At 38.7% G+C, this 21,599-nt stretch overlaps 1 protein-coding gene across 1 annotated transcript in view; it reads left to right on the top strand.

Moving 5' to 3' along the window:
• The first annotated feature begins 665 nt into the window (after positions 1-665).
• PGR (progesterone receptor) overlaps positions 666-21,599 on the top strand; it is a 32,854-nt gene continuing 11,920 nt past the window's right edge. The window contains exons 1-3 of the mRNA XM_057370810.1: positions 666-2,124; positions 3,390-3,541; positions 15,813-15,929. Of these exons, the coding sequence (XP_057226793.1) occupies positions 962-2,124; positions 3,390-3,541; positions 15,813-15,929 (1,432 nt within the window). The 5' untranslated portion in view covers positions 666-961. The remainder of the gene's footprint in view (positions 2,125-3,389; positions 3,542-15,812; positions 15,930-21,599) is intronic.

Below are 21,599 nucleotides of genomic sequence, written 5' to 3'. Positions count from 1 at the left end.
CCAAATCTTTTGCAGAAAAGATATTATGCCTCTTGGTATTGAGGATACTTTGAAGTCCTGTAATGTCATGTAAGGAGCTTTACATTGCCTTGGTTTCCTTGCTAGTGTAAAATGGATCTTCTATCAGGAGGGGTGTTGGAACAGAGGTTAATCACAAAAACTACACTTAACATCTGAAGGGGACGATGAAAAACAGACAAAAGGAAGCCATTACTGAAAATAAGTAMAGTTTGTCTTGCTCTCGGCTTTCCAAACCAGCGACCTAATCAGAGGTTTGTAATCTCTGCTCAATCCGGAACTGCACTTCTTGGGACGGTGAAGTAAGAGGACGAAGTACCGGCACAAGACGCGGGAGAAAGGACCGTGAAGACAGGGAGATGATCAGAAGCCAGAAAGCGCTGACCTAAGGCATAGGGCGCCGCACGCGAAGGGAACGGGATGCGAGCTCAGACAGATACGGGAGGGGGCAGGCGGATCGGAGGAGGAGCCGCTGGAAGAGCCGCGGTTCCCAGAGGCAGCGCGGAGCGGTGGGACCGGGAGGGGCGAGCCAGCGTCCGCAGCGCAGACCCTCGGTAAGGGACGGGGVTGGCGGCGAAGAGGGGCGGGGAGGGAGGGACGGGCGAGGGGGCGTGGAGCCGGCGGCCAGCCCGCCCGGCCGGTGGGAAACAGACGGGGGACGAGCTGAGCACCGACTCAGGGTGTCCACCTCGTCGGAGCCTGGCAGGCATCCTGCTTTCCTGCTCGCCTCCCAAACACGCTCTCGTCGTTTTTCCCCTCCAGGMAGCGGGGGCCGGGGCTGAGCCGTCCCTCCGAGAGCAGCACCATGTGAGCAGGACCCTCGCCACCGCCGCAGCGGGCACGTCCAGGATGTGAAGAGCTGCCCAGCTGCCAGCACTCTGTCGCTGCCCGACCGCTCCCCGGGCCGGAGACTTGCCGGCGTCCATCGCTGGCCCAGGCCAGCATGACCGAGGTGAAAGCCAAGGAGCCCCGAGCGCCTCCGCCTGCCACAGACGGGGCGGTCCTGCTGCAGGGTCAGCCCGGTCGAGATCCCTTCCGCGGGCCAGCGGAGCCCATCGACATCTCCCTGGACGGGCTGCTTTACCCCAAGAGCAGCGACGAGGAGGAGGACGAAGAGGAGGAGGAGGAAGGGGAGGAGGAGGAAGAGCCGCAGCAGCAGCATCTGGGGCAGGAGGTGGGCCGGGACTCCCTCTCCTACCAGCCAGGGAGCGGCTCCCTCTCGGTCAAGGACTCCCTGGACACCGTCCTGGACACCTTCCTGGCGCCTGCGGCTCATGCCAGCTCCACCGTGGGCGCGGCGCCCTGGTCCTTCTTCGAGGCGGAGGAGGCGCCCGACGGCCCGATGAGCAGCGGCACCTCGCAGAAGGCGGGCGAAGCCGCCCCGGGGGCGCCGGGCCCCTCACAGCCCCCGCCGCAGCCTCCCGCGCTCTGGCCGCCCGGCGACGCCCTGGCCCCCAAYGCTAAGCCGCGGCCGGCGGGGCCGGGGGGCGGCGCGGAGGGTGCCACCGCAGCCCCTAAGGGCGATGTCCCCGGCGTCGGGGCGCTGCCCGGCGGGTCCCGGGCGGAGGAGCCGGGGCAGGAATACCTGCACGTGCCGCTGCTGCCGCTCAACTCGGCCTTCCTGGCCTCGCGCACGCGGCAGCTGCTGGACGGGGCGGAGTACGAGAGCGGCGCGGTGCCGCGCTGCTCGCCCCCCGCCACGGAGCTGTCGCCCTACGGCTTCCCGCCGCCCGACGCCAAGGACGGGCCCTTCRCCTACGGCGACATCCAGCCCGTCCTGAAGATCAAGGAGGAAGGTCTCGGCCTCGCCGCTCGCTACCCGGGCGGMAGGGCCACCCCCGCGGCGGGCTGCCACGACTACCCGCCGGCTCCGCGGGCCGGGCAGGAGCCCTCGCTGGAGTGCGTCCTCTACAAGGCGGAGCCCACCCTGCTGTCCGGCGCCTACGGGCCGGCGGCGCCACCCGACAGCCTGCCCTCCACCTCGGCCGCGCCGCCGGGGCTGTACCCGGCCCTGGGGCTCAACGGGCAGCAGCCGCTCGGCTTCCCGGCCGCCGTGCTCAAGGAGGGCCTGCCCCAGCTGTGCCCGCCCTACCTCGGCTACTCGCGGTAAGGCGGGGGGCGCGGGGCCGGGCGCTCGCTGAGGGACGGGCCGGGGGTCGCGCTGCGCGGCGGGGGAGCTCCGCGCCTCCTCCTCGTCCTGCGGAGGGGCAGCCGTGCCGCGCGGTGGCCGCTCCGGGGGAAATAAAGGGGGTGGCGAGAAAAGGACGGGCGAAGTTTCTCTCGGCCTTTTTGGGCTTTTAGGCAGTGCCTGCAGCCCCGTTTCCATTCCCTGCGCTGCCTGAGCACGCTGCGGTGTCCCGGGGCGGTGTGAGAGCAGCAGTGGCAGCCCGCAGCTGGCACCTCGCGGCTCTGGCCACGATGACGCTCCGGGAGATGCTGGTTTGTTATCGCAGCGGGACTTCAGGGACACCCCATGTCCGAGCCAATGCCCGGCTCCAGGGGAGGGCGTGCAGCTTCTCTGGATTGCCCTCACTTGACAGCGAGACCGTATTCATCAATACTTTATTATTTCCCAAAATACTATTCCCGTTTGAAAAAAAAAAAAAAAAAAAAAAAAAAACAAAAAAACAACCCAGAAACAGAACCCCAAACAAAACACCAAAAGCAGCTGATTTCACGCAAAAAAAGAAAACGAACACTTGAATGTTGGTTTTCTAGAATGAGTTGGAGTACGCTCATGGCGGGATGTGCATTACCTAGAAATAGATGCTAACACCATGCATGCAATGTTAGAGTTTCAACGAAAGTCCTCTCTTTTTGTAAATACAGAGGTTACCTGGATTAGTCTGCCTTTTCTTGGAGAGAAATTGGAATTATCCTTGATACCCCCATAAGACTTAGCTACTGCTAATGCTGTAGGTGAGTGGGGGGTGGTAAACATATTATTAAAGATTTTTCTAGTTGAAATGAAATTTACTTTTTTCCCATATGAAAGAGGCCTTTGAAATTCAGTTGACATCTATCTGATTCTGTCTCTGTACCAGAAAGAGATAAACATCACTATGACTCCACTCACAAGAGTTGCTGATCTGAGGAAGATGAACATTTTAGCAAAGGATTGTACCTTTTTAGCTAAAGGGATTAAAATATCACTCTGCTTTTTTTTTTTTTTGCACGGCTTTCCTGTACTACCACAGCAGAGACAAACCATTAAGCAGAAAGGCAAGCATACTTTAGTTTTTTCCTGTCTTTTTGTATCTTGATTACAAATTTTAAAATGAGGTTTTAAATATAAAACTCATTAATACAGGTAAGTAGTTAACTGTGCAAAGCTAGGTCATTCATTTCTTTTAATTCTTTTTCTTTTGAAGGCCAGATACGGAAACCAGCCAAAGTTCTCAGTTCAGTTTTGAATCTCTACCCCAGAAGATTTGTCTCATCTGCGGTGATGAGGCTTCAGGTTGCCACTATGGAGTACTTACCTGTGGAAGTTGTAAAGTGTTCTTTAAAAGGGCAATGGAAGGTACTATATGATGCCATTGTTCCTAATTATCTGAAATACGTCTTCTAGACACTGCTAGGATGTACTGTTTATTTGTTGCTTATCCTTATAAGTATTATATCTATAGTAAATTTGTTTAGTCTACTCTGTTTGAATATTACAGTGGATATTGAAAAAGTTCTTCCTTAACTGATTTTTCTAGAATTATTTGTTTTACTTTACTTTTTGGCTATTTATTGTTTACTATTTATCAGTTAGTCTTTCCAGGTAGGGAGGCTGAATTAAATAAAAATTCTGTGTATTACAAAATTTGGTTTTAAAAGTGTAAATSGTGTTCAAAGGAAAATACTGTAGGTATGAGCTAATGATAGGCAGACAAGAATTTATTTTGTCTTTGTTTTGTTTTTGAAATCTTGGAATTTTTCTTGCTTTCAAGATGCAGAATTTTGGCTTCCTGGGAGTTATGGAAGTATTTAAAATTTCACTGAACTATTACAAGTCATAATAACAATAAATGTGTTTTTGTTCCAAATAGTCATTTAATTGCACAGTCAACCTGTAGGTTAAATGAAACAGTAGCAATACCTATGTTTATTTTATTTTTTTTATTACATTATATGCCTTGTCCACTGAGATTTTATTTATGAATACAAGAGCAGACTGTTCTATGTAGTTCAACAGATAAAGCAGTTAAACAAATCCTTCTACTTTTTAAGCTTTTCCTTCCTTTTTGGTTTTTATCTGATCCTGTCAGAACTAGGATATTCAAATTTTTATTCTGTATATTTAACAAAACCATTGTTCAAATAGATAGGATTCTTTAAAATAAAAAAAAAAACCTGCATTAAGTATTTTCTTGTGATACATAGTTTTTTCAGCTTTATAGTGTATATGTCTCCCCAGATGAAATGGGGAACATTGGAAAAGTAAAAGCTTAGCAAAACAATATAATTAGTTGGTTTTTTTTTTTTTAATTTCATTGTGCCATTACTTTCTACTTTAAGCGTATGCTCATGTTCTTGCTTTATTTTGCATTAAATATTTGCAAAGTGGACTTGGTRGCTTAGGTGAACTTTTGAGCCAGGGCCACATTTTGGCTAATATATTCAGTGGTTTTCATGAGAAAGCTACTAGAAACATTCTTGTTGGGCTGCATGGCTTTTAGGTCTCTTGCAAGAATATGTTTAAGTTTCACTGACTCTGCTAGATGGACTCTCGGTTTGGCTTCACATTTTTTTGCTATGTTTTGCTAAATCAGCCAAATATTTTTTAAAACAAAAGTCCAGGAGCTGAAGTTTTAATACWGCATGTAGTGTTACTTATGAGTTCTGTATTTTAAGATAAATTTTATTTTTACTTTTTRCCTATATAATAATGTTGTAATTTTCTGTTTGAATTAGATTCTGTCARTTTTAGACTTCATCTCTTTTTTTAGTATCAGTTTGCAGTAGGTGAACCTGCTCAAAAACATCTTATTACTGATCAGCAGAAGTACTTTAATGAAAAATGTTAAGAAGAAATATAATTTGATACAAAGTACATCTTAAAGGTGTTTTTCACAGATTATTTGAAGTCTGTTTGCAGAGTCTTACCAGGTTAAGAATACAGACTTTATATAGACATGAATGAGAAGTCAATGCAGCTACATAAACGAAAATCTTAGGTTTGACAGAGCAACTTTTTAATTTCAATTTTTAAGTGATTCCACTGACTGAGAGTCTGGTGAGGATGTATATTTGGGATTTTTAGTGAGGATTTTCAAGGAATGTACAACTGCATCAGAAACTTGACTGTAATCAGAAAACATACAGGCTATTGAGTCTGATGGGAGGCATTGACAGGCATGAGCAGTGTGGGCATTGGCAAAATGGACAAATGCAGTTACCTGGTTTTGGGTAGAAAGTGCAAGACTACAGGGGGTTCCTTAGAGATGGACTGAAAGATTTACTTTCATTGCAGCATACTATATAATTATCAGCATTGAAATAATTATTTATTAGGAGATACTYGATTTTATTTGGACTTAATATATTTTTTAAAAAACTTCCTACCAGAAATAATGGTGGAAAATTGCTCCTCTGTAAGAAGAAACAGTATTTGTATTTTAAATGCAATAGAAGATAGTGTTTAAAATTCACACTGGCAATTGTATAAATTTGAGACATGTTTCTTCCATGAAATGTCCCTTTGCATCATTTCTCCGAGTGTAAAGACTTTAATAATCTTTTTAAATTTTTAGTCATTCTACAGGCATRTGAGTTTTTTAATAATAATTCATGCAAATAAGATGTTAAATTTTGTGAGTAAAAATTCCTTGTGAAAACTATTTTTCATATAATTTCCATACAGTACTGATCTTTATGAGAAATTAAAACATGATTTGAAATAACTGGATTTTGCTAKTTCATGGATTTTCTCTATCTTGAGATTTTTTTAAATAATGAGTTTTTTATATAGATTAAAAAGTACTTAATATAGTAATACTACATTTGTTGAAAAATGTCTATTTTCTGTTTTAGATATTTCTGTAATCTGAAATGCATTTGCTATTTGAAATCAGCCTATGCAATTTTCGTCTTTTTTTTCCCACAGAAATGGTTCTATTCATGCACCATTTATTTTACTGTTCCTGGTGTGAAAGCAATGCTTTAGTGGTTAAATCCTTCCATTTAAATAAAATGAACTCTTACATTATCCAGAAAACTCAGTTTTTTCCATATCTAATCTTTCTGAAATAAAGACAGAGCTTATTTATAATACTCAGACTCAACAATCACTTAGARCTGGATATACTGATTATGATTGAATCATACATTTGAATGTAACTAGTACATACACATACAACTTAACGAGGGGTGAGAGTTGTGTGAGGATGACAGAGATTACTTAGAATGTTTCTTGGCACTGAATTCTCAAATATATATGATTTTGTAGATACTTTCTGTCTTTTGGGTTCTTGGTTTCCCATATGTGGCTATATGTGCAAAGAAAAGGTTGGTGTTAATATGAATGAACATATTTTTCTCTAGGCAAAATCTTGAAGTTAAGCAAAAGAAGGTTAAATAGAAATGCAAGTCCTTCCCTTGGGAGTCTGTGGTATAGCAGATGCATAAAAAAGTRCTGCAAGTGAGGAGGAGAAAAGGGACAAAGACATWGGGTTGTTTTTTTCAAATGAAACATTTGTGTGCATTTAGAGGTTGTMCATTTTCTATTGGACCCTTACAAATAACTACTACTCTGTAGTTCACTTAATGTATGAAGAAATTATAAGGCTTTTTAAAAATGCTTTAAAGATCTCCTTTGAGTATTCTGAAAACCTTGAAAGTTACTGCTGTTTATATTCAGTAAAGAAATGAGGACAACATTGGATTCATTGTACTGATGGGGTTGTTCCAGTCCTGTCAGTGAGGTGAGAGTGATGAGCATTTTGGAGATAGAAATTTTAAAAAATTATAAATAATATTCTAAATACTTTCAAATATGTAGAACTACTGTATTTGCAAAGTAATTTGCTGTTGATGATTAGGCATTGTTTAAGTTCTACCAATATATCTCATTCATGAGAACAAAAAGTAGAGGACAATATTTCAACAAGGCATTAGGAGAATGAAGATCAAGAAATTAACTTTTACTTTTCTAGGACTAAATTTCCAAATGGTTATTAGTGATGTCTTATAAAGATTCCTTCATGTAAAATCATGCAGGACAAATATGATAAAAATGCTTTTTGAACACCATGGTCAAATATCTGTCCCTGAGCAGGAACCCAGTATTAAGAGTTGGGATTCTGGAGTTACACTGTTGCTAACACAGCATATCTTGGTAGCCTGCATTTTTGCCATCTTGCTGAAAGTRTGTCCTTTGCAGTAGTTTTACTAATGAAAATTCTAAATTACCAAAATCCTGAAAAGTCCTGTTTTTCCTATAATAAAGTGTCTCTTGATATTTTTGTTCTGTATTTATATATACACTTTGTTTATATTATTGATATCTAAGGAAAAGCAGTTGCCCAAACCCAAAGAGTTTGACACCAACATGAATACATGATATTACAGCAGATCAGTCAGAAACTGACTCTTGGCTTGTTTAAATACCTGGGAACATATTACAAACTTGATCAAATGATTGTTTAACATTTGTGTAGTTTTGATACGTGCTTTAAGGTCAGGGTAGCAACTGTGCAGACAATGGCATCAGAGAACATGCTCAAGCATGTGTAGCAGATAACATTTAACTGACCAAGTATGAACTTTTCTTCTCTCTGAGACCTGAATTTGGTAAACTGGCAGAAAGTAGGATTTCCCTGAAAGGTTTCACTCTCTGTATACGGAGAGGTTCCATGGAGTAATWGATGATGAGCTACACCTACACAGTAAGAAGGTTGGTCATGACTTCAACCAAACTTCTTGATGAAGTTTATTTGATGTTATCAGTGTTGTGATAGGCAGTTTCGTGATGACAGTGTAATTCACTATGTATGTAGTGAAATACTATGCATAAGAAAAATTGCTGGTCTAAACAGTTGTGCTTTTCCATACCTAAAGAWTATAAAATGCCTAGTATTTAAAAAKATGCCAATCACTAGTAGAAAATCCTTTTTGAAAACASAGAGAAATGCAATACTGTAGAGACSCTTTCMGCTGTAAWATCGGTGAAGCGGCCATTTAAAGTTCTTTTTTTCTCCTAACTCTGAAGGGAGTTCTCAATTGAATTTTTGATCCAACTTTCTAGTCTGAATCTTGGGATCAGAATTTGGTACAGTGGGTATTGTAAACCTGATAGTGATGAAATTTTCATGAAGTAAAAAACATGCAAACACAAAAAGCATACAATGCATGGGCATTGAGAAATAAAAATTGAGAGACACGTTGAGAAATAAAAATGYTTTTCACTTAGTATTACAGATTTGATATTACTGAAGTTCTTTCATTTTGCACATGGCCAAAATGTGTTAAAGTACAGTAAGCGAAGTGTATTTTCAGATTTCGAATGTACAAAATTGCTTTATTGAGGAGCCTAAAATACAAATGGAAAATGTCACTTTTGTGAGTTCAAAGAATTTGCAGCATGAAACAAAAAAAGAAAATCTGCATTGATACATAATTGTGTATGTTCATCCTACTTCTGACTTGAAAGCATTTGTTGTCCAGTCATTGGACAAACAGCAGTTTGATGAACTGATTTCTATGAGGCACAACAGTGAAGTGAGCTGAGGTGTCATTTGTTTGGTACCTTGGCTCTTTTGCTAATGCTGGGCATCCTACTGCTCTAATTGTGACTGACTACTGTTTTCCTAAAAGACAYGGCTTAGAATATAATCAGCTGCAGGAATGTCAGTTACTAAAATTTTTGGTTTAACATTTATGTAGCATTTTAGAAACAATGTCATGTATTATCTTAAACGTCTTTTCAGGTGGGTTAGAAGCTATTTCAGGTAGTGTAAAACTGCTCTTTAAAGAGCACCAGCAAGTGACTGCTCAGGCTTGCTAATACTGTGATCTAACTTCCCGTGTGCACAGTGTGAGTAAACTGAACTGCTCAGCTTAAGTTCATTTTACAGTGAATGGAGAGAGATAAATTTTAGGAAGAAAATTCGCTGACTTATTTCTAATACGTACTTGTGATGAAAATAGTAGTATTCTGACAGTAACTGTTTCTCAGCACTGATTGAAAAGGAGTGTCAGGTGAGCACATACATTGTGTGCATTTGGCAATATGAATCCTRCCCATCACCAAGGTAGCTAATATAGTTCTGTGGTATATAAAAGAAATACAATAAGCATATAAAATACTCATTTCATATTGCTTCATTAAAGATATTACAGATATTATRTTGTTTTACATATAAAATTCATACTTATTTTAAGTCTTAGAATATTTGTAAATTTTATAAGTTCATAAAGTGTAAGTATTTGTAGTAAAACTGTTCTCTGCTCAAAGTAGATTCAGATTTGATAGTGTCAATCACTTTAAACCGTGTGTCCGTTGCACAGTGTTCATGATGTACTACTAGTAGTGTTTTGATGGATGTGTTCGCTTTAGAAACTAATTAATCAAATAGAATCAAATTAATCTAAGGTGTTCAATCAACAGGCAGCAATATCTTGGTTTTTTGTACATTACTTTTTATACTACTAATGTTTCTGGGTTTTTCTRCCTTTACTGCTCATACAGTGAATGRCCCTATCCCCAGTTCRATTGTAGGACAAGTCAAGGARTATAAAGAAAATGTATATGAAAAAAATATTACAGCAATGTGCTATGATAATTCCAGAGAAATAGGATGACTGAAATGCAAATATAAAGATTCTTTTCTTGATAGAAGGATATAACACTCAGGGATCAAAAGAAGAACAACTAGTACTTTAGTTCTGTATAGCTCTTAAATAGTTGGTGTGTTTTAAAAGTAGATTTTGTGTCCAAATCCCATGTTTTGTATGTGTAAGAAATAGACCCCCTTTTGACAAAAATATTGACCTTTCCATCATTTTACATATTTATATCATTGATGTAATTAATTACCTRAAAATGATGACCAAGGAACAATTGTGATGTAATGCCATAAAATGAACTGGAAACACTGACTTGTAGAAGCTACCATATCCTCCTGAAAGGTATTAGCTGTGGAAAATGTTTACGGTTGTCAGTTCCCATCTTTAGAACTCCAAGACTTTATACATTTCAAGGTGTTGCAGTGGTAAGCAGTCTAGGCAAACCAACWGAAAATCAGTATGAAGCAGTATTCCTAATTTTGCATTTCATGATAGTCTCCATGAGTTACAACTTAATCTTGTTTCATGCTGTTTTTCTGTGGGGTTTTTTTTTGTTTCTTTTCTTTTATTTGTTGGAAATCATGGAACAGACAGGAAAATGTAGAAAGATTCAAAAACAGGATTGTAATTTTTTACTCTGATCTGGAAATAAGTGAAAACAAGATAGCTACATTTTCTGTTTTGTAGATATCATTAAAAAAGCATTCTATCTTTGGGAGTTGCTCTTTGGAGAAGTTATTTTAGAARGAAAAAGACAATGGCATTGCAGGATTCACAGCAAAAGGCAGGAAGATTTTGARATCARTATACAARAGGAKGAAAGAGTCAGTCAAGGATGTTATRAACCATCATTTTTACTGCTTTCACTATGAAATATATAACTATGAAGAAAGAAATTCCACATTATTTCAGTTAAATTYCATTTTCAAATTCCTCTGCTTTCCAGTCTGTGTCCTCTTTGGTCCATTAAATCCTTAACTCTTTGCTGTGAAGGTAAGGTGTTTCTTTATATCAGTATAGGCTACAGAGCAGAAGTCACGACACCTACTTAAGAATTAGAAATGAGAATTTTACTTCAGTGGSCAAAGAGGGAAATGTAAATCTTTATCAAAAGATTGTGCATGGTAAAGTCCATGGGGGGTGATGTGGGTTTTGGGTACATAATTAGAGTCAGAAGTCTCACTTCAGGGACTTTTTTTTATTTTTAGAGAAAATGTTAACACAGAAATAAAACTGATATTAAATTAAGAAAAACCTCAACAACTTTATTTGAGGTGGGTGGAATCTTGGAGACTAATAGCATATAATGGTATGTTAGACACATGAAGATTGTGTAGTATAGATTCCTATTTCTCTAAGACCAAATCCCATAAAACCGCAGACTGAGAGGTAAATTCAACTCACATTTGCTGTTTCACACATTGAAACTGTAAATAGAAGAGTGTTACATTTAGATCTGGGCTAAAGCATATAGTTGTACTTCACATTTTACAAGGGATGACCTACACTAGACTGCTTGCCTAGCTGTGGAAGATATGTCTTATCAGAGCATATTTCGGGTAAGGATTACCCTGTATTTGTTCTGACAAGTCAGGTGTTCCACAAGCTAAGGACTCACCAATTCTATTGTCTTAGCTTCCAGAAATCAGATTTTTACTCCAAAGCTACGTCTGCACCATTATGTTTGGTTTAGGTGTACAGGTGAACTTATTTTCCATTTTTGAAATTTTAAATCCATGTTTATTGTCAGCTTTCTGCAATTCCATTGTGATGGTGTTGGATTTTCTCTTTTTTTAACCTATTGATTTAATTGGTGCTTTTTAAAAAGTCTGTAAGAGGTAAAACACCCTGCATTATTGCGCAAAACCTTGAGGCTAGGCTTCAGGAAGAAAAAAGTSAACATTGGGAGACMTTTGGGAGTAAAATAATTTACAATRGATGTAAAATAGATGCAATAGATATCTACAGGCTTTAGACAGAAAACTAAAACTAAACTAAACAAAATACCATGATGTGTTCAGCAAAGAACAGTCCTTCAGACGCTGATGGTTTTATACAAAAACATTAGYAGTTAAGCAATATACAGGAGGCAGAATCACATTTGGGAGGGAGAAAAAAAAAATTGAGATAGTTCTCTTCTTTGGAAGAGAATGAGAGTTTGCAAACAAGTTCTTCACTTCTGTGCAGGGTGGCTGCAGTTCAGCACAGATTCACTTGTCCAAATAACTGCTGTATCTGATACCCCACATGCAGATAAAGCTTTATGATTTCCATATTTTGKATGTCTGCAAAGTCTCGGCAACTCRTAAGTTTACTTGAGTGATTGTAAATGATTTGCAGCATGTCAGTGAACTAAGTTAATAGTGCAGTTTGTAACGATGTTGTAGGTGCTACTTCTAGCACTGTTTGGATTAAACACATGCCAGTATAGCAGTAGTCTTTACAGGACTTAAAATACTGCTTATATTGGAACTTGAAGCTTTGCTGCACTAATGGATTTTGATGGAAGTTAAGAAAAATACTATCCTATAAGAATATTTAAGTGAGATGAAATCATCTCTGTTTTCTCAATCAAACTGGTCATGAGCTAATACCTTGAGAGTGACCCTTAATGTGCACTTTCAAAAAGCAGTGAAAAGTAAATATGCATAGAAACTTAACATCAGGTGAAGCTTTCTGAGTGGCAGTTGCCAGCAAGTTCCCAGGTTCATATTTTTGTAAGAAATGCAAATACCAACATTTACTTTCAAAATTGTKCTCTAGAGACTATACTACTATTATTGTGGCTTTTTTTTCTGAGTGTTTGGTTTGCCTGTTCTTTGTTTTCCTGGTTATAATGACAATAGTCATAGAAAAGATACTGAATATCAAGCTRCTAATGGAATGGTAATTTTATCTTWWCAGAGAGTTTTGAATGCTTCATTAGTAAATGGATTTAGTGTAACTGCAATGCTCATGTGTTGAAGATAGTTCAAATTTAAATGATCCTAGAGACTGAGCTGTAGCAAATATCTTTTCAAATAAATATTTTAGCAYCCCAGGAAAACCTTCCAAACATCTTCATCTAACTAAATATTGTCCTATAACTTTGAAATTAAGCAAATATGGCATGTGTTGGTCATTTCCTATGCAATCTCTCCTTCAGAGGGCAGCTGCCCCTAAAATGTTTATGTGAAGCAACCAGACATAACCCATAATGTCAGAACCCAGCTTTGCACATGGTAGAAGTGATTTCAGATGTGAACATTCACTCAGATTTATCTATTGATATGAGATCCACTCAGATGGCTGTGATAATAAAAAAAATTCTTTACAGATGAAACTGAAAAATACCAAATAATTGAACCTTACATGTTTTCCAAATAAGTTGCAACTGAATCAGAATGAGTGGAGTGCACGTTGGGATAGAAGGTGTTCGGGAGAGGTGGAGTAAAGATGAGTGGAATGAAAAACTCACGTGAAGGTACAAGTCAGGTGCAGGGTGTGACTGTGGTTTCTTAATAGTCTTGAAAACAAGGAAGTTGTATACCTTAAGCATCAAGAAGTGCCTGAGATTTTTTCACNATTTTTTCACGATAATCCCCTGGGTGGGTTGGGTTGGCTTCTTGCTTCTTCCTTTTTTTTTTTTTTTTCCTTAATACTAGTATCATGGAGGCTTTGTGAAAGAAACAAACTAGGTGAAGACATAATAAAGATTAGGTCATTGGTTATCATTGAAATAAAATGTATGAAACAAATGAGAATGAAATAATACTCAGTTTCTGAAGATCAAAACCCAAATTCTRGTAACAAATTTCATTTTTGGCCTGATACACACTGGGCAGAGAGATTCTTYAATCCAGTCTAAACTGAAATTTCAGAACATAGGAACATGGAAGTSTATTTCTCATAATTCAATTATGATTTTTTTTGTAAATGTGAAAAATGTTTCTCAGATTTATAATAAGCAGTTTGTGGGTTGTAATGTGATGATGAAGCAACTCATGAATTTTAAATTGAAGTGGAAGTTGGATCTACTGTTAACCCCTAAATTATGAAGAGGTTCCTAAGAGTTTCTAAACTTAAACATGTACTTRCAAATTTAAAATTTTGCAATTTGATCTGTAATTCCTTATCTTAGATAAACAATATTTGAATACTATTATGTAAATAATATGGGCTATTTAAATATGTGTCACTGTAAATCAAGCAAATAATTTTTGTTTTTCCAGATAGTTTCCTGTTCCAGCCAATAGTCCTTAGCCCCCTTTAGTAGTTAGGGCATGCACTTGGATGTTGAGGACACAAATCACACCCCGATCTCAAGAGTGAATCCTGAATATGGACATAGTTCTAGATTGTAGAAAGACTATTCATTGAATGCTTGGAGAATAATATTTCACAATATGGCATTGGCTTTGGTAGCTCAGCATTTTTCTATGTTGTTATGGGAGGAAAGTACAAGTCTGAATGCTCCTGTGACAATGTGAGCTGCTGGTGACTTTTTGCTGCCATACTTGAAATACAGAATCCATTTTTTTGTCTTGCAATGGACGAGGTTTATGTGGATTCAGACCRTCTCATGTAGATTGAACAGATTCCCTGGAAAACACATCCAGAAGAGATCCCCTTTTAGAGGACCAAAGAAAACCTCCAAAACAGCATAAGAACAAAYAAAACTTTGACTATACTTAAGCATTCCTTCGTGAATTAGCTGTGCATTAAAGCAGTAGTATTCCACAGAGACGAGATAATTGTCATGGATTTTAATGAAAGTAATGGAGTTTTAAAATGGTTGTTGCTTATCAAAAGACTGAATGCTTTTTGTCATTTATAAAGGCAAAGRAAGGTGAAGGAAAACTGCCAATAGTCGCAAGGAAGAATTGTTTGAAATAAGTGTTTTGCTTACTGGTCTGTTGCCAATAGCAAGACAGTTTTTAATTCATTCGTACACTTTTGCTAACATTTCCTGTAAGAAGGAGTTGAGGTTTAGAATTAGTGGGGAAAAGTAAATGAGACTTTCTTCTGATTTAAAGCATTACTAAGGACTTTTTTTTTTGTTGCCAGGCAAATGTGTGAGGCAGCTGTTTTTGTTTACCTAAGAAAACAGTTTTCTTGAAAAAAAAATGAATTGTTATGAAAATGCATTTCGGACAATTGGGAGTTTTTTTACTAAAACCAAACACGTTGTTTTTAAAGTTATGGTTAAGAAGAAAATTATTTATCTTTTAAAATGGCAGCACAGAAATAAATGCATTGTTTCACATTGTTCAGCATGAACTCTTTTCTAGATCTAGGAATCAATGAAAATTTAGAAGTTTTGGTGCTGATTTCTATTATATTTGGATGTCCACATCCACAATATTCAATTTAATCTTTTTCTTTGCTGAMAGCTGATTTCATTGAAAGTATTCTATTTCAATACAATAATGACAGGCTCTTTCTAACAATGTYATTCAGAATTAAACAATAAACTAAACTAGCCTAAATCATTAAGTTACAGCCTCCTTCTATTTGTCCTTTTTGGCTGTGTTGGTTGCACCTGGTAAGCTTGTATTTCAGCAAGTTTAGTATAAAACTGCTTCTCCACTCTGCTTAAAGGACTTTTTTTTTTGCACTGTCCCAACTTCTTCATTGGTTTCTGTCAGAAAGTCCACATCAATCCATGCAAAATTTACTTAATTTCTTTGAAAACAGGATAAATAAGTCGGAGAAAAACAAGTTTTAAGGAAATAATTAGTCTGTCCTTCAGCTTGGTTTACTTAAGAACTATTGTTAGTGCAATAATTTAAGCAGTTCATGCTACCTTGCCAGTTATTTKGGAATTTCATAGATGGGGAGTTTCACTCTTAAAGAGGGCAAATAAAACATTATATTCAAATAGTAACACAGTTAGCCAAAATTTYGCTTTAAATGAAGGAGTCCTTTAATGGTTCAAATATACTTTTTTTAGTCTTCTTATTTTTGGAACATTTATACACAGAAGTAATTTTGTCATGTTAGAAAACATAGTATTCATCCTGTTTTTCTCTTGCCTGCAGGGCAGCACAACTATTTATGTGCTGGAAGAAATGACTGCATAGTCGATAAAATCCGTAGGAAGAACTGCCCAGCATGTCGCTTGAGGAAGTGCTGTCAAGCTGGTATGGTCCTGGGAGGTGAGCTGCTTTTCAAATGGATTTATGAAAACAGGCAGTCAAGTACACTACCTTCCGTTTGTCAAGGTTAAACAGAATTGCTTTGATACTATAGAAGAAATAACCACATTCAAATGTTATTTTTGGAAGAATTACCTAATCTTTTATAATTTCTTAGAATTTTTCCTTAATGAGTCTGAAAACCCTGAAACAAAAATAATCTTTCTTTAGGATTCTCTTTGTACTCCTACACTCATTTTCTGCAAGGTCTTTGGTGYGTATTTATTACAAATTGTGGATCAGAAAAGTTGATTTAGGTAAAAAATAAAGAAGCAGATTGAAATTGACACTGAAAGCAAGAATCAGTACTGTCCCCTTCTCTTTTCTGTTATGCCCACCATCTTTGCTTTGAGTACATGTCAGCAAAATTGTGTCCTGTTCCACCAGAGAGGGACACAAATGCATCAATACTGCAAGCTTTGCATACTAGATGCTGGGAAATCCCATCTTTGTATTAGTTCTTGCGGTAACAGATTTGGATTTTTTTTTACGTGTCATTAATCAAAACTGAGCATTGTGCCTTTTAAAACCCAGAGGTAGAAAATGGTGTAAGATCAGTTAGTCACATGACAAGTTCTTCTGTACTAACAGGCAGGAATGATGCATATTTTTCCTGTATTTTTTTCCTGTATTTTTTKGATCATCACAAAGCTTGAAAATACATGGCTAAGCCKATTAGGAAATGGCTATGTAGAAATGATAGAATATGTTCCCAAAGAGAGTGAAAAAAAAAGGACAAAAACCTGCTTTATTTTCAATCTAATCTATTTTAGCACATCAAAGCCCTCTGTCTGTCTGCCTCTCTCTTCCCTCCTTCTTTCCTACATTCCCTTCCCCACATTGTTTTTATCCCTGAAGGGAGAGCTGAGACTATATACTGTGCACCATTTCCTTATCTTGCTAACCAGCATTCATTCGTAGTTTAAAACATGTATATAGTTTTCAGGCTGATAGTTTGATTGCACAGCTCTGTGTTTCTAGCTCCTGTAAACTGAATGCAAGCTCCATGGAGCTGGCACACACATGGCCATTGTGTCATTCTCACATGGTCAGTCAGTGCCACCTCTCAGTAAAAAAAAAAAAAAAATTGAGCTTGCAAACTCGGTGGCACTGGGCTGAAGGGAGAGGGACAAAAGGAGAAGAACATGTCCTGTGGATCCTTCTCAGACCGAAGTTGTATTTTAAAGTTGGAGTAGCAGTCCAGTGGAGAARCATTATTACTGCAAAGGCAGAAGCTAAAGCACTGTTTGCCTGACTTTGGAAGAGGAAAAAGCCAAGGAAGCAGAGGTCCAGAGTAGGCTGTGGAAAGTACATTGTAAGAATAAAGACTTAGGAGAAGTCAGGCAGGCAGAAATAGTGCCTCTCTTTTAAAATTTGTGAGAGCATGCAAGGTTTGATCAACTTGATCTCTAAAATTTATAGCTGCCTGAGGCAGGGGGCTTAGCCTAGATGATCTGTAGATCCCTTCCAGTCCAAACCATTCTGTGATTCTAATGGGTATAAATTGATACAGATAAAAATGCATTCCTGGCTGTGAATTTTGCGCAGCTGAGAGTGTGATGATCTAACTTCAATTTTCATTTACAATACTCTGGATAACACCAATAACTAAACCCCATGTGTTTTAATGTCACAGGCAGCAGATCAACAATCAGAAGAGTGTGACTCACTATCATTGTCTAGTCCTTTTGTTTCAGTGTTGTTCTGCAAAGAAATTCTACACAGGAAAAATCACCAGCAGGCTTAACTTCATTCTACATTTTGTATGCATTTATGGATGCTAGTTTTTCTAGTGTTTTTAATATATAAATTTTGCTGCGGGTGCAGGTACTTGAAACAGAAAAAGTTGGACACTTTTGCCAGCAATATTGATGAGATGGTGTGTCCTCATTAGTGTATACTTGTATCAGGATGTTACATCCTCCTACAAAACCTGAGGATAAAGATGCTCTGACTTTTATTTTATTACTATCCGACATGAAGAGAGTAAAATCTTCATCTTTCTCATCACCTTTTCAGATTGCCTTTTTTATATTTTTTTAATTACAAAGCAAGTATATTTTCTTTGTATTTAATCCTAGACTGTTTTATCTAGCCAGTTTGTTGTGTTAGTCTTCTCCTAAGTATACCTAATCAAAACTGCTATTTTTGGGGAAGCCTGTGCAGTCTAGTTTCTCAAGTTCCTAGAGGGACATGGCATCTTGTCAGATCGTTGTCCTGACATCCCCATCTACACCATCTTCTGGAAAGAAATAATCTGGCAGCAAATAGAAAGCAGAAGAGAACATTTAGGTAGTGGAAAAATGGAAATACTGAGTGGAGCTTTGACTGTGGAATCCTTTTTTTTTTTTTTCCCACCTGCCTTAGGTTAAGTGTAGTATTTTAGGGGCTCTTAGTGATGTCAACAGTTCTGGGGAAACAGGAAGCTAATTGTTTTATGCAGGCTGAAATAGAATGCTTAATACTGAAAGAAAAAGAAAAAGTGAATATAGACAAATGAGGAAAACATGAGGAAAACTGGAGTAAAATTACACTATTTGTAAATGAAGAWTTTAAATTCAAATTGCAAATAAAATCTCAAGATAAACTGCTAACCATTCTTTTTCTATGCATATTGTTACCCTTCTTCCTATTGCTCATCCGCCATTTCTTATTATTCCTTTGTTGTATCACATGAGCAGTACTATCCATGGCATGATGTGCTGATCAACACAATATGATTCATATATGAGGCGCTACTGGACTTGGATAATTTCCCCAAAGAAATGAGTGATCAAAGGGCTGGGAAGCCTGCCATGTGAGGAAAGGCTAAACATGAGCCAGCAGTGTGCCCAGGTGGCCAAGAAGGGCAATGGCATCCTGGCCTGGATCAAGAATAGTGTTGCAACCAGGATTAGGGCAGTGATTGATTGTCCCTCTGTACTTGGCACTGGAGAGGCCACACCTTGAATCCCGTGTGCAGTTCTGGGGCTCTCACTTCATGAATGGCATTGAGGTGCTGCAACACGTCCAGAGAAGGGCAACGGAGCTGGGGAAGGGTCTGGAACATAAACSTACGAGGAGCAGCTGAGGGAGCTGGGGSTGTTTAGCCTGGAGAAAGGAGACGTAGGAGGAACCTTGTTACTTACTCTCTACAACTGCCTGAAAGAAGGGTGTAGCAAGATGGGGATCAGCCTCTTTTCCCAGGGACTGGGTGGCAGGATGAGAGGACATAGCCTCAAGCTGTGCCAGGGGAGATTCAAGCTGGATGGACATCAGGAGGAAATTCTTCACAGACATGGCTGTTAAACTCTGGAATGGGCTGCCCAGGGAGGTGGTAGAATCGCCATTCCTGGAGGTGATTAAAGAAAGACTGGACGTGACATTTAGTGTTCTAGTTGACAAGGTGGTGATGAGTCAAAATTTGGACACGATCTTGGAGGTCTTTTCCAACCTAAACAATTCTGTGGTTCTCTGATTCTGTGAAGTGGGTTTGTCTGCCTTAAAAAAAAAAAAAAAAGAAGGCCTAGGGGACACATTATCACCTTGTTCCACTATTTAAAGGAGGACTGCAAAGAAGATGAAAACTCTCTTTTTGCAAGCAGTCACCAGGAAAAGACAGTGACAATCAGTACGGGTTACTCGTGGGAAGATTCTGATTAAACACTAGAGGAAAATCTTTCTCAATGAGAAAAATCAGCCATTGGCATAATCTCCTAAGAGAAGTGGTGGATTCCTCACTGTTGAACACTTCTGAAATTCAGCTGGACAAGGTGGTGGGTCGTCTTGATTAGACTCTCTTGGCTTTTGCCAAAAAAGGTTGGACTGGAGAGTCATTGAGGTCCTTCCCATCCTGGTATTCTGTGATTCTCTGATAAATGTCCATATGCAAATTTCCAATTCTTTGAACAAATTTCATACGTAGARTATACATCCTTGAGTATTTTAAATTAATCAGAACCATCAATACTTTAAATCTCATGTTTATGGCCTGTATAGGTCAACATTTTTTGTGCATTTTATGATTTCTGCCATTTAAAACTTACACAGATGTATTTTTGTTCTTTAACCTTCAGTACTTAGTTTCTTAATCTGGCCTCGAGTTAAATGCAGACTTGCTATATTGCATAATTAACATGAGAAACACTTAAGATTTTACAGGATGTTAATGATCAGATTCTGAGAATTACTTTTTTAATTAAACTTCTTTGGGAAGTACACCTGTCTTCCACTGACAGGTTACTGAGTGGCAACCGTATAGACAGAGTGTAAGACATGGCCAACAGATCCATTTCTCAACCTAATTTCAGAGCAGTAAACTACTGAATTATGCTAAAGGAAATTTTAAGTCACTTGTAAGTTAATTATCAATTTGCAACAAATAGCTTTAGTAACTGATTTCCCTATATGGACAGTTTCTTCTTTCTTAATCTATAGAAGGGAAGTATCAGTAAATAACATGCATTTCATAATATCCTATTTGTCATTCTCCATGAAAGTATTAATTGTCTTTGAGTTTTATAACCTCATGGCTTGGGATATTAATCTGTCCCTTTCTAGTCTTAAACCTAATAGGATAGCAGGTACCTGGATCAGGTCCTGGAATAAACAAATACTCAACTYTTATTTATTATGAGTGAATCTGTAATTTTCCCAGGGTGATTATCACAGATTCCTTGTTCAGCTATACTGCTAAATTATTGTGGTCTTCATTGTTTCAGTCAGCTTTTGGTCCACAGTGATTACATGCAGAAAAATGGTAATTAGTTTTCCAGGTAATATTTTCTGAGGTAGGATCAAAGGGTTTATTAAAACCAAGATGTGTTGCTTCTGCTTTGCTGCTTTGTTTCTTTATGTTGCATGCACACCCCTAAGGTGTACTCAGCCTGGTTTTTTACACAAAACACAAGAGCATTGTGACCTTAAAGTCGGGACCATAGTGTTCTGTCAGGAATAATGCATCACTGATGCTTTTCACCTCATTACAGGGTAAGGAGAAGGATAGTGAGATGTTATAGACTTTTACTAGAAACCCAGCCATTTTAATATAAAATGTCAACCATCAAGTATGATTCTGTATACCTATTAAAAATAGTRAAATACAGAATTAGATAGTAAGGAGAATTTGATAGTAAGAGTAAATAGATTTTTTGTGCTTTCTAGGTACATGTAGTATCCAAACATACTTTTCGTAGTAATCAAGTACTAAGAAACTGCTTGGTTGGGAATCTTAAAATGAAATAATGAAATGTTACAAAAAAGTGTGTGCTGTCTAAATATGCACAGACAGCTTATAGTATTGAGGAAAGTAGTTGCTAGAGTGGATTAGTATTATTTACCTATTATGGGACTAAGTGGACATGTTTATTTGTCTTACAGCACAAACTTACCTGGGCATTTTGTAAACAGCAAATGCAAAACTATAGTCACATATCTGTTGTTTTCCTTATGTCCTTAAGAGTTTTTTATTAATTTGACATGGTCTCCTTGCTGTAGATGGGAAAGTTTACTGTGAGTTATTAATAGTCACCTCTCCAGTAGATAGGTAACAAGTTGAGTTGTTTTACTGGTGGCAGTTAGGCAACATAATTAGCAATAAGCACATAAGCAATTCTGCAGGGTGACATTAATTCTGATACATTTAGTCACTTG

The sequence above is a fragment of the Malurus melanocephalus genome, unplaced genomic scaffold (assembly GCF_030028575.1).
Source record: "Malurus melanocephalus ecotype Western Australia unplaced genomic scaffold, MMel_1.1 scaffold_134, whole genome shotgun sequence".
NCBI classification, from domain to species: Eukaryota; Metazoa; Chordata; class Aves; order Passeriformes; family Maluridae; genus Malurus; species Malurus melanocephalus.
The sequence above is the reverse complement of the archived record's forward strand: the minus strand, read 5'-3'. Positions and strand labels throughout refer to the sequence as shown.